The following is a 14,208-nucleotide window of genomic DNA, read 5'->3' on the forward strand; positions in this document are numbered from 1 at the left end:
TTTAATCGTTTTGTGTGTTTTTGCTTTTTCATTATACAGAGATGCTTGATAATCATCTTTTTCATTGTACAAAGATGCTTGATAATCATCAAATATAAGATGCCCTTTGGATGTCTTTTCTCAAAAGAAAATATGAGAGAAAGGCAAAATCGATTCTCAAAAGCATAAAAAATGCGAACGCGGTTGTTCTGATCTCGAACTCATGTGAGCTCAGGTGAACAGTAAAAACAAAATAGATTGAAAAACAAATTGTTTTTCTTGTGTGTGAAACATTGTCAAATTTTTTGATTGCTCGGAAAATTTCATCTCCAGATGACACTCGTGGAAAATGTGCCAAAAAAATATATATCAAAATCGATGCTCTAAAACCGTGTTTTCAAACGCATTTTGGAGCATCGATTTTGTTTTCTTTGCCATGTTTTCCATGGATGTCGTTTCATGATGGAATTTTGCAAGCTATGAAAACATTTGTCAATGTTTCACACCAAAAAAAAATTCTTGAATTTGTTTTTCATAAAAAATTTACTGTCCACCCGAGCTCATGTGAGAACAACAGCACTTTCATAGAAAATGCCCACAATTCTGAATTCTGATGGTATATTCACAAGAATTAAAAAAAAAATGAAACTCCATGGGCACTAGCACCCACGGTTTTATTGATATAGAAGAAGCATCCCTCATGAAAATTCCAGAAATTCGTCCCCGACGTGGATTGAACTCTGGTTGTTAGGTTTACAATCATGCGCCCCCAACCACTGGGCTATGCCCACGTCCTCCACAAGAATTTAGATTATTATAACATGAGAGTTTGGATTAATTAAACTTGTGGTAGGTGCAAAGGGTTTTGAACTGGAAATGTACCACAGTGAAATCCCAAATGTATTTGAGAAAATCTGTACAGAGGTGATCAATGTGGGCTTTGTACAGCAAACATCTGATCACACACACACACACACACACTTATAATTGTCTTTCTTTGTCCGGGTGTTTTTCATATGCACCCGTTTATACACTATTTCAAATTACGAAATCCATGCAATTATTTGAGTTCAGAATCACACACAATTAAATTCCAGAGAGAAACGCCGTCTGGTTTAAAAACAACTATATATAAGTTAACATTTGGAATAACAAGGTAGGTGTCCGAAACATGCACTCCTACTTGAGATGCATGTTTCGCCCACACTCAATCCTCACACAGCCCGCCAGCCTATTTACCTCCTCTCTTCAGACAAGCCAAATCTTGAGACAACTCAAGTCAAGCGAAGAGGCGCCTCCTGCCGCGCCTGCCAGCCCTTGCCTGTGGTCCGTCGGCAGCCTCGCCACGAACCACCTCGTCGACGAGCTCCTTGAATATTGACCTCTCGATCTCCAGTATCATCCCAGGGAGCTGCTGCTGGCCGAAGCTCGTCGTCCACCCTTCCAGCCTGTGCAGGATCTCTGCGTCAGGTATCACACTGCTGCTCTTCTCCTGGCACATCCGCGATCTCTCCGTCTTCAGGTACTCGATCTCTGAGCAAATGGCCTTCACCAGCTGCTGACCGCTGGACACCTCCCTGGCTCCGGTGAGCGAGCTAGCCGCATGGACCGAGGTTTTTTTCTCAAACTTGTCAAGGAGGAGCATGTTCACGGCATCGAACATTAGCTTCCGGTGAGCTCTCTTGGGGTCGTCGGACCTTCTGCTTTGATGGAAGCCCTCAGGTTTGGAGGTCCATCCGGACTTGCGTTGCTCCAGCACGAGGAACAAGTCAGGGTTGATGGGGTAGCCGGAGGCGTGGAGCTGGATTTGCGACAGGCCCGTGCCTAGGTCTTTCATCAGAAGGCCTGAGGCCAATAGGATCTCCGACACATAGCGGTGGTCCGGAATTTGTGTCTCACACAAGAAAGCAATGTGATCCACAGGAGGGGCCTCATCGTCATCCTTGCTTACAGTCAATTGCTGGAGCTTCTGAAGAAGGCTCGCTACATTTGCGAGCTTGTTGTTCTCGGACTGAGCAGTGGGCTTTGTTGGCTTTGCATCTGATGGATGTCGCTGATCATCTGAGAGTTCCAAGGAAAAAAAATTAGCCACTGGAAAACACCCAATATCCACCAGTCATATATGCCATTACACTATCAATCCACATCCAGGTCAAAAGATGCCACCATGTAAACATGAAGTTCTATCTGTGGACCAAGGTACTAGCGCTGTGCAAAAGAACTATCGGTTGCACATATACATCCATCAAGCATGATAGTGAGTATACATCACGAGATTCATGATCCCCCGGCCTAGGGAGATTGAAATGCCGAAGTAGGAAGTAAAGTGAACAACTTTTAAGATCTTTCCATTTTATCGCTAACAAAAGTCAAGTTTTCTACTCCCTCCGTTTGGAAATACTTGCCATAGAAATGGATAAAAAATACATGTATGTAGAACTAAAATACATCTAGATACATCCATTTCTCCGACAAGTATTTCCGGACGGAGGGAGTATTTTAAAGGAACACAGTTTCCATGGGACCTTTTGCTTAATAATATGGCTGCATGAATCATTCAGATGCACAGGCCGGGGGTGATCCTCCTTTTCAAAATAAAAGTTTATATGGTCAAGAAACAAAGTTAGCAAAGCTGGCGAACTAGCTGATCTTACCAACATTAGGTGAATTTGAGGTCTTGCCGGTACGGAAAAAATTCTCCTGGTCAAATGAATAGTCCAAGACAGAGACTGGACTTGGCCGCTCAGGGATAGCTGCTGCATGATCCATAGATGACAGGTCCTTGTTTGCATCATAAAAGGTTTTCTGAACAACAGATGAATACCATAAGAATAATTAGAAAAGTGGCATGGAGCACTAGTAATATTTCAAGTCTTCAGTATTAAAGCAGACTGGTGGGTTTGCTATGTAGATCCTTTTTGCATCTTTGCGGTTTTATGAAGATGAATTAGCAATTGTTATCTTGTCGCAAAAAAATTATAATACTATCTTCACACCAATACAACTTTGAAATATACACCTTTTCTCGAAAAAAATATTTCCGAAAAGGGGATAAACCCGGCCTCTGCATCACTCATACGATGCACACAGCCAATACACCTTTTCTCGATGAATGGAAGGATAATTTGAAAGAAGAAATAGCTTACCACTTTTTGTGGATTCCTTCCTAATGGAGTTTGATTGCCTTGCTGGAAGCTCGATGCATTAACTTCTGCAGATCTGTCAGCACTTGTTACTTCTATGTCCAGCTCTGATACAACACTCATACTGCCATCCGACATTAAAGACATATCATCGCCTTGCTGGTTAAGACTTCTTGTCCTGCTCTTTGCAACATTTTGATGACCATCTTCACCTTGAGCAAGCTTTCTTCTAACTTTGCTTCTGGGTGATACTGTATCCAAGTGACTCTTATCCACAGATTGCCTTTGGTTCTTGTTAGCCTCAGGAGAAGGAACAGGCAATCTAGACCTTCGCTCCATGTCGAGCTTTTTCTGTGGTAATCTGGGGCTAGTGGAGTTTTTATGCTTTAGCATTCCATTATTGTCTCTTGGTAACTGCTGTCTTCTGGATGAGCTCTCAGTCATCAACTGGGAACTAGACTTCTGTTTCCTGCTCATCACTTCATTTCTTCCATTTGGTCTCCTATCAGAAGCAAGGGGTTGAGAAGCAGGCGCCGCTGGACTAGATTTCAGACGTTGCTCAACAGCTGCCCTATTGATCTTTGGCATTTTCCTTTTATCAGTGCTATTGACTGTCCGCAGCTGCGGTAAATCTGAGAGCCCCCTCAATGGAACAACAGGAGGATCTGCGTCACCTAACAAGTCTGCAGAATTTGCAGGCTTCATGATCACAATAGGAGATTTAAAGAATTTTTCTGCAATGCTCTCTTCTTCCATTGATGGCGATGGGGCCCCTTCAGATATCTGATTGGAGTTTGTGTTACAGCTCAGTCTCGGATTAGCATCAGTCACCTCTTGGTTATTGTAGTCATCATCATATAACTTGAGCATTGATGCTTCCTCACGTTTCTTGTTCTGCAACAGTCCTTTTGCTTGCATCGAGTCCAGGATCTGCTTGAGTGCCCTCAGGTCCTTGTTTGAGTGCTGAAAATCAAGGTCATTGAGTCGTTTCTCTATCTCACTGTAAACTGATGCAGCAGGTTGCTCTTTTCCATGAGCCCCCTTGGACCCTTTTGGCAATTTTCTCGGTAGCACGATCCTTTCCTGCTTCCAAGGTGCAGTTTCAGCTGGGAACTTAGAGTTAGGAACATTCCTGATTGTTGCATCCAGATTCCTGTGTTGCCTACGAGCAGGCTCATTATGCGAGGAGAGGCTCAAAGGGAGCAGTATATGTTCTTGCTTCCTCTCTTGAACTGATTTGGGTGCCTGTGGTGATATCACCTTGTTGTCGCTGGGCTCAGGCAACTCCTCCAAACCCATGAGTTTTGCTACGACACTTGGAAGACGCTTAGAGGCTGCTGGTTGTTCTTTCTGGATCTCTGCATTGGATTCTTTATCAGAACCGAAACTGATACTCCTTTCTGTGTCATCCATGTTCGGCTTCGGCCGCGAGTCCATTTCACGGGTCCTAAGAGGGCCTTCCTTGATGTCCAGCGACAATCTTGGCATCTCCCTACGTTTTGATGCCGATTCCCTCCCGTCATATGAGAACCGAGGAGCATCGTAAGACAGCCTTGGTTGGTGGCCAGATTCAGATGGACTCCAAGAGGACTCCCTGAGCTTGGCCAGCACCCGGAGCGACTCGTTGATGTCCATGGTTCCCTTGCTCTTTCCTTGGATATCACTGCTAGGGGACTCATCCAAGCATGTTGCTGGATCTCCACGGTTGTATGTGTGATCTGCCACTGCTTCCGTTGTGGAAGTTCTGGCTGACAAATCACGAGTATCTCTATAAATCGAATCCTTTACCAGATTTCTTATACCAAGAGTCGGGTGGCTGGATTGAGCTGAGGGCGTGTTGGTGAGGGTATCATCCAGGAGGTAGTCCGGTCCATTGTCACTCTCAGGCGAGCTCTTGAGCCTCGGCGAGCACTTGAATGGTTTCTCCGGAAATAGCATCCGATCAGTTGAGGATAGGTCCTGTTGTGTTGACCTATTGCCATCAAGGGAGGAAAACGATGAACATGATGATGATGAGGTCTCCATTGTTGACGTTGCTCTTTGATTTTCGATCCAGCTTTTACTGAAGTTCTTGTCCTGAATACAGATTGCAGCAAGTCAGTAAAATTGTGAAAGGCTGGAAGCCTGTTGAAAGAGTACATTTACATTGACAAGTGAGACTCACGAGAACAATCTGGGGTCCGTATCTGGTGCGCTCTTCCCCTACGCTCGGGCTGCTTGACAGTGCATTGCCTGTTTTAGTAAGTGAAACGTTTTTCAATGGTGAGCCAGCCTAAACAAATGCATTGAATCCTCAAAAAGGAAAAGAGGGAAATATTGCTTCTTATGGAAAAAATACATGGCCCGAGCAAGAGGAAAAAGTTGATCAATACTGTTGCATTATAAAAGAAGAGAAACAAAAATGTCACTGTCATTGTTGTCTAAATATACACTACACATTTCTAGTAGGAACTATCACCAAAGAAGAAGAAATTGTCAGTGTCATTCGTTGTCCAAATATAAACTTTTTTTGTGAAAAGAATCCTCTTCCAATTTGAGGAATCATTTTCATTGTTGTCAACATTTACAGACGGGTGTGGCTAGGTCTCACTCAACTAAGACTTAACCAAGTCTTAGTCAAGTGATATAGTATAAGAAGAAAAAGAAAAAACTCAAGAATTTTTTTTGTACGAATCTCCATGCAAAATCGAAAGACTATGAGGGTGCTTGGATACAAGGGACTATTTTTAGTCTGACTAAAAATAGTCTCTTTTAGAGGCTAAAGTTCCAAGCACCCCTGATTAAAGAGAGGCTAGGACTAGTCTTGAGGCTAAAATCTTTTAGTCATGGGAAACCTACTAAAATATGTATTAGCTCTCTCTCTCCTCATTTAATTCCTCTCCTTAGTTCTGGATTGGAGGGTTTGGAGGATAATAAATGTTCAATAACTAGATTTTAGTCTCTTTAGTACTTGGATCCAAGCATGGGTGAGACTAGCAAGTTTTAGTCCCACTACTTTTAGTCATGGGACTAAAACGTATCCAAGCATGCTCTATAGCAGACATAACGTCGAGTGAGACTTAGCAAAACTGTTTACGGATACTAGATTTTATTATCGGAAGCAGGGTCTAATCTGTCTGCATGACATAGTGACATATTTTGTCGGCCGTCCGGGACCAATTTCCGGCTAATCAGCGCCGGTGCAGATAAAAAAAATATTCTGAAGTAAAGATTTCATTCAGAAATAAACTTCCCTCCGCCTCCACCCTACTATATTAAAGTAGGTAGTAGTAATTAAATTCCTGCATCTGGGTGGCTCGCCCAAAAAAGGGGGAAAAGGCTACAGTAGATCTCGGCAATCGGCAGCAGCACCTAGCGATTCAATGTGGAAAGAAAGAAGGCCGAAAAAACAGGAGCATGTGGTGAGACCATACTAAAGCAGAGCCCTGATCTATCTATCTTCCAAAAGCAGAGCCCTGATCTATCGTATCATACCACGGTGGCATACGAACATTAACGCAATTGCTTCAAGGAATTGGTGAGACGGAATGAATCCATGCATGTTTGGAGCAAGCAAGCAGAAGCAGAAGCCGGAGCAGGTGCGGCGGGAAGGAAGGAGAAGATGGTAACCTGGGGGGAGAAGCCTCTTGTGGGAGTGGTGGGCGGCGATGGGGTAGCGGCGGTCGAAGGCCTGCAGGATCCCGGTGACGCAGCCGATCTGGCGGTGCAGGTCCGGCCGCCTGTCCTCTCCCAGCGCCTGCAGGTACTTGGCCGGCATCGCCTCCTCCCCTCTTCCAAACCCCCAAAATGCAGGGAGGAGGAGGAGGAGTAGCAAAGCAAACCGAGCGGCGGTCCTTGCTACCAGCTCAGCAGTGTGGTAGCTCAATCATGGTGTTTTCTTGTAAGGAGGGGAGCCAGCCCAGAGGGAGAGAAGGAGATGTTGTGAGCGTGAGGGGCATGACCGCCCTCACCGCTCTGGGACTCGAGGTAGCTGATGGAGGGTGGACGTCTTGTTTTTGCTGCTCGGCTGCTCTATCTCTATGGCTGCGACTGGGACTGGGAGTCGCTACGCGGAGCGCTAGTAGTTGTACAAGGAAGGAAGGAAGAGTTGCGAGGATGAGAATGGGGAGGAGGGGGCCATTGTTAACCCGGTCGTTTTACCAGAATGTGAGTAGTACTACTGGTGTCCTGGTAAATGCAGTTAAGGAGGACTGACGTATATGTATACTTGGGTACTTGTACTGTACTGGGACCTGGCATTCCGTTCCAGGCAGTGTATAAACTAAACTAAACTAAACCAAACCACCTAACTAACTATTAGGAGATGTGGCCTCTAGCTGGTGGGCACGGGGCGGGGGGTTCCTTGTTCTCTTTCTCAGCACCCCATGTGCCGCTCCAAGGCCCTGTACCCACCATCACCATGAGAGAGAGAGATGCTTGTCCACTTGTCCGTCTCCTCTCTCTCATCTCTCTGTATGTGTATGTGTGTGTATGTGAGAAGGAGCAGTGACGAATCTAGAAAAAAATAGAGGGCGGGCTGGGCTACCTGGGTCATGCAAATATGTGTTGGATTGGGCCTGCAAGTAGTTGGGCTGGGCCTTAAAACTAGTAGTAGAAACAAATTTTAGAAGGGGGGCTTGAGCCTGTTAAAGCCCTCCCCCGGTAGAATCGCCCCTGAGAAGGAGTCAACATCAGTTTGTCATTTTGCAAGTGCCCACGTGTCAGGACCCCGACTCAATGTCACATCGATCTAGCTGGTAACACCTCATATCACTTTGCGGCCTCACGCATGGTATCCCCACGGGTGTCGTCTTACCTTTTCCCGGGACCGTTTGCGCCTTTTGGCTCACGTATATGATAGTGTCGCTAGCATCCATATGATAAGGAGCCCGGGCTGACATGACTAGTCGTAAACCCAAAGTGGCACAGACTTACAGGGACAGGCATCCATGACCCAGCTTCGAACGTGTCGGTCATCAGCAAGTGGGTCCGGGCTGTAGCACTGGGCTAGCAGGACTCCGGTAAACCGGGCTGTAGCGGGCTAACAGGACTCCGGTACTCAAAGCGTGACATTTCCCCGAAGGGACAGACACAGGAACGAAGAAGGACACATGCCGGCCAGCCTAAGTGTTCCAGAGCAGTAGCAAGCTACCATGGCTCAGCGGTAACACTAGGAGACATTTCCCGGTAAGAGAGGCTACTAAAGATAAACAACTAGATAGTCAGATCCCACACATACCAAGCATTTCAATCATACACACAATATGCTCGATATGTGCAAATACAACGAAGCATCACAACATGACTCTATGACACAAGTACTTTATTTAAGGCTCAGGGAGCCATACATAACATTCACAAAGGTACGGGTCTCACGACCCAACATACAAGTCATACAGTCATACAAGCCAGCAGCGGAAGTACATTGTCTGGGTACAGACAACTAGTAAAATAAAAGAGGCTTGGAAAGCCTAGCTATACTACGTGGTCCATCACAAGCTCAGGGTCACCACCTGGGTCTTTAGCCTACTCGTTGATGTCAACGTCTACATAGAACCCATCAGAAGGGGTTGCAGCGTCTTCTGTAAAAATGTAGATTATAGCAACATGAGTACAAAGGTACTCAGCAAGACTTACATCAGATCCTACATACATGCATAGTATCAAGAAGGGTTGGTGGAGTTATTGCAGCAAGCCAGCTTTGACTCTTGGCTAGGCTATCCTACGATACTCCAACTTGAAATGTTTTGCGCACACGAGTCCACTACTCACCACTTCAATACACTACCGAGGATCCACCTCCGTCTTCCTACGGAAGAGCCATCCTCGGCACTCACACTTATCTTGAGGCTTTTAGTAGTTTCCATTTACTTGTCTATGAACTGTATAGGCAACCAAGTAGTCCTTTACCGCGGACGCGGCTATTCGAATAGATCATGTTAACCCTGCAGGGGTGTACTTCTTCATACACGCTCTCACCACTTACCGTCGTTTACACGACATGTACTCGGCAACCTTCAAGCGGAAGCCCAACGTGGGTGTCGGCCACGACCTACCTAATCACCTAAGCCTCCAGTCCAGGTTTATCGCCTATTCAGGTTCCATCCGCAGGGAGTCCGGCCGAGGTTTCCCATACGGCCCCGAACGATGTGAACAGGGTTCCCGAGATACCTAACGGGTATTCGGTACACCCGGCCACGTACCTACCGCATCACAGCCCACCCCTACGGTCAGCGCTGTCCACGGCCTCCAGTAGGCTACAAACACCAGAAACTACTTGCAACTCCTGGACGGAGAACTAGGGTGAATAAGAAGCCGAGAGGGTCCATTGGTTTCGGGCCCAATGCATGGTAGTAGCTGATTCTTAAATCACACATACAGATCTCAGTGCTTAAGGTCGGCTTCAATGAAACAACCCACCATGTACTCCTACATGGCCTCTCATCGATACCTTTACCAAATCGTGTTCACCACACCACTCTCATTACCGACATAATCATTTCACTCTAGCCCATCACCCAGATGAACCAGACCTGACACGACTCTAAGCATAGCAGGCATAGCAAGGTAGGAACAACACATACATATGGCTCAATCAACTCCTACACATGCTAGTGGGTTTCATCTAGTTACTGTGGCAATGACAGGTCATGCAGAGGAAATGGGTTCAACTACCGTAGCACACAGCAGTTTGAATCGCGTTGTCTTAATGCAGTAAAAGAGAGCAGGAGCGAGAACATGGGATTGTATCGATATGATCAAATGGTTGGTTGCTTGCCTGATGGTTCGATGCACTGATATGGTTCTTCGTTAGGGTAATCACGGTACTCCTCGGGGGCAGAACCTGTCGCAAAGGACATCGATACACAAGCATCACCAAACAATGTGCAACAATATGATGCATGCATGAAACATGGCAATATGAGTGTGTTGGGCTAATGCAACTAAAACCAGAAGGGTTTGAACAAATTTGAATCAAAGATTCAAATTTCAAACTCAAACATGGCCTTTTAAAGTGCTTTTCCTTGTTCTGCTTAAAACATCAATTTAACTTGTTTGATCATGCATGAAAATAGTACAGATGGATAGATTGGATTTTTCTGATCATTTTTCATATATAATTTGTCCAATTTGGAGTTACAGAATAAAAGTTATGAATTTTTGAAGTTTAAATAATATTCTGGAATTTCCTGATTTAATTTAAATCCAGAAATATAATTATTGCGCCAGCATGACGTCAGCATGACGTCAGTGGTCAACTGCGGCTGGCTGAAGTCAAACCTGACGTGTGGGGGCCACACGTCAGTGACAGGGGGGGTTAAACAGGTTTAAATTAATCCTAATTAGGGATTAGTGGCGCTGGGGCCCACTGTCAGTGTCAGGGGGGGTTGACTAACAGTAGTTAGCGCTAATCTAACCACCTGGCCGACAGGGCCCACGCGTCAGTGACCCTGGGGGGTCAAACCCCAGGTCGGACAAGTCAAACCCCACCGGCGACATGACGCCGGCGAGGTCCGAGACGGCGGCGAAAGTGCTTTTTGCCATTCCGGCAACCAAATGGACGGCGGAAGGCATCTACGTGTTGCTGAGGTTGAGCCGCGACTATTGGTGGTGGTGGTTGGGCTCGGGGTGGCCGGAGTTGACGGCGGCGAGCTCGGCTGCGGCGGCCGGAGTTCGGGTGCGGTCGGAATCGATGTTGCAGAGGGTTTGGGGAGGCGTTAGTGTGTGCTGCGTGATCCTAGTGAGGTGTAGAGCACGATAGTGTGCTCGGTTGGGTGCTACGGTGACCGTGGCCACGACGGCGACATCGCCGGCGGCGTGGAGCTCTCGGCCAAGGTGGGGCTAGGGCCTAGAGGTCGGGAGAGACCAGGGGAGAAGGGGGAAACGATCCGGGGGCTCACCGCGGTTGCAGTGGGCGTCGAAGCGGGCTCGGGGACGCGCCGGAGACGACGAATTCGACGGCGACGATGATCGGAGCCCGAAGAGGGGAACGGCGACGTGGCGGCGATGCAGGGCTTCCGGGAGCTGTGGAGCGGTGGGGAGGAAGAGGGGGTTGTGGCGGAGCTTCTGAGCTAGTCGGGGGAGCGAGGGGTGGCCGGAGATGGCTGCTACGGCGAACGGCGGCGACGGTGGTGTTCGGCCGTGAGAGAGAGAGAGGGAGCAGCACGGGAGAGAGAGGGGGATAAGGCCAGGGGATCGGGGCGGCACCGAGAAGAAGCGCCGCGGCGTCGCGCTGGCGGGGGAGGCAGGCAGACGAGCTGGTGGCGTGGCGCTCCGGCCGTGCGCGCGCGCCGGCCACACGCCTGGCCGACTGGCGCCAGGAGGACGACGGCGGTGGTGGGCTGGGCTGGCTTGCTGGGCCGCCAGCTGGCTGGGCCGCACAGGGAGGAGCCCAGGTAAGTTTTCCCCTTTTTTTCTGTTTCTGTTTTATTTAATATATCTGCAACTTTGTTGAATTTAATAAAATACCTAGGCAACTTCAAAAATCACCAAACTATTCCTGGCCCATAGTTGGATTATTTCCAACATGAAACATTTTAGTTTGGAGATATTTGAGCATTTAAATATTTTATATTATTTTAAATGCCCAAATTCAAATATTTATGATTTAATTCAAAAACCCTAGGATGGCCTAGGAAAATGTGCACCATTTTTGGCAGAGGTTCTGAACCAAGACAAAAATGATGGGCATTTTAGAAGGGCATTTCAGGTTCATTGAAAAATTATTTTAGTAACCCTAGTTGGTTTCAGAGGGGACTGGGGGTTCTGTCATCCCCATTTCAAGTTTCTGATGAAAGAGTAAACATGATGCAACACTCTAATGCATGACTAGCTAGGGTGTGACAACTCACCCCCACTCAAAAGAATCTCGTCCCGAGATTTGGGTTCCTCCGGGAAGAAGGCGGGATACTCGAGTCGAAGACGATCCTCCCTTTCCCAAGTTGCTTCATCCTCAGAATGGTGCGACCATTGAACCTTGAGAAACTTGATATTATGACGTCGCGTGGTACGTTCGGCTTGATCGAGGATACGAATGGGGTACTCTCGATATGTAAGATCATCTTGGAGATCAAGCGTTTCGTGGTCCACTTCACGGATAGGATCCGAGAAGCAACGCCTGAGTTGAGAAACGTGGAAGACATCGTGAACTCTGGAGAGGTGCGGAGGTAGTTCCAACTGGTAGGCAACTTCTCCTCGTTTGGCAAGAATGCGAAAAGGTCCAATGTAACGAGGAGCCAATTTGCCTTTGATACCGAAACGATGGGTTCCCTTCAGAGGGGTGACCCGAAGATAAGCCTTCTCGTCAACCTCGAAAGTCATAGCCCTATGTTTTCGGTCATATTGACTCTTTTGACGAGATTGGGCTGTTTTCAACTTTTCACGAACGATACGAACTTGATCTTCTGCTTCCTGAATCATATCCGGGCCAAAGAATTGTCTTTCCCCGGTCTCTGACCAGTTAAGGGGTGTTCGACATCGTCGTCCATAGAGAACTTCAAAAGGGGCTTTACCCAAGCTAGATTGATAGCTGTTGTTGTAAGCGAATTCGGCAAATGGAAGGCACTTCTCCCAGTCCATTCCGAAAGAGATAACAGAGGCTCGAAGCATGTCTTCTAGAATTTGGTTGACGCGTTCCACTTGACCACTCGACTGAGGGTGGAAAGCGGTGCTAAAGGAGAGACGGGTTCCCATAGCATTTTGGAAACTTTCCCAAAATCGAGAGGTGAAAAGACTTCCTCGATCCGAGTTAATTTCCAAAGGAACACCATGGAGAGACACTATTCGGGAGATGTACAAATCTGCCAGCTGACTAGCGGTTATACTCTCACGAACAGGTAAGAAATGAGCTACTTTGGAAAGACGATCGACCACGACGAAAATAGCATTATTCCCTCTCTTGGTCCTGGGAAAACCGGTAATGAAATCCATACCAATTTTATCCCATTTCCATTCAGGAATAGCTAAGGGTTGAAGGGTGCCAGCAGGCCGTTGATGCTCTGCTTTTACACGACGACAGACGTCGCAATTAGCAATATACTGAGCAATTTCTCTCTTCATCCTAGTCCACCAGAACCTCTGGCGTAGGTCCTGATACATCTTAGTACTACCGGGATGAATGGTGAGAGGAGATTCATGAGCTTCCTTAAGGATCAATCGCCTCAGGTTGCGCACTTTGGGAACCACTAGTCGATTCCCCGAAGTATACGACCCCTTGATCATTAATGGAGAAACAATTCGCAATTCCTTTCTGAATGTTTCTCTTGATGCGGGAGATTCCCGGATCTACCTTCTGTGCTTTGATAATCTGATCCGTAAGGGTAGGTTTTGCCACCAAGGTGGAGAGAAAACCTTGAGGTACAATGTGAAGGTTAAGCTTCCGAAATTCCTCATGGAGAAGCGGTTGACTTTGTTGTAACATCAGGTTGTTACAATAAGATTTACGACTTAGCGCATCAGCCATGACGTTGGCTTTCCCTGGGGTGTAGGTTATTCCTAAGTCGAAGTCTGTGATCAATTCAACCCAACGTCTCTGCCTGAGATTCAAATCCGGTTGGGTGAAAATATACTTCAGACTTTGGTGATCAGTGAATATTTCGCAACGATTACCGAGGAGGTAATGTCGCCAGGTCTTAAGTGCATAGACTACGGCTGCAAGCTCTAGATCATGAGTAGGATAATTCTCCTCATGTGGGTGCAATTGCCGTGAAGCGTAGGCAATTACGTGTCGATCTTGCATAAGAATGCAACCTAGTCCTTGTCGCGAGGCGTCGCAGTAGATAACAAAGTCCTTGGAGAAGTCTGGCGGTACCAGTACGGGAGCAGAGGTCAGGCGTCTTTTCAGTTCCTGAAAGCTGTGCTCACATTGTGGAGTCCATTCGAACTTCTTATCTTTCTTGAGGAGTTCGGTTAGAGGTTTGGCAACTTTGGAGAAGTTCTCGACAAAGCGACGGCAATAGCTCGCTAAGCCTAGAAAACTCCGAACTTGCTTGACCGATTCAGGTGGAGTCCAATTAAGGACGGCTTGAACTCGTTCAGGGTTAACAGCAATACCTTTACCAGATATTACATGACCCAGATAGGTCACTTCTGGCAACCAGAATTCACA

The 14,208-nt window shown here is 46.9% G+C and overlaps 1 protein-coding gene across 1 annotated transcript; it reads right to left on the minus strand.

Moving 5' to 3' along the window:
- Window positions 1-971: 971 nt before the first annotated feature.
- On the minus strand, window positions 972-7,224 carry LOC123188851 (protein LONGIFOLIA 1). The gene is made up of 5 exons (XM_044601123.1): window positions 6,732-7,224; window positions 5,287-5,354; window positions 3,126-5,198; window positions 2,634-2,784; window positions 972-2,040 (listed from the first exon to the last, which is right to left on the minus strand). Exons 1-5 carry the CDS (start codon window positions 6,877-6,879, stop codon window positions 1,259-1,261), a joined length of 3,222 nt encoding a protein of 1,073 aa, XP_044457058.1. The 5' UTR covers window positions 6,880-7,224; the 3' UTR covers window positions 972-1,258.
- Between the last annotated feature and the right edge of the window lie 6,984 nt (window positions 7,225-14,208).

Source organism: Triticum aestivum, chromosome 2A, assembly GCF_018294505.1.
Source record: "Triticum aestivum cultivar Chinese Spring chromosome 2A, IWGSC CS RefSeq v2.1, whole genome shotgun sequence".
In the NCBI taxonomy this organism is placed as follows: domain Eukaryota; kingdom Viridiplantae; phylum Streptophyta; class Magnoliopsida; order Poales; family Poaceae; genus Triticum; species Triticum aestivum.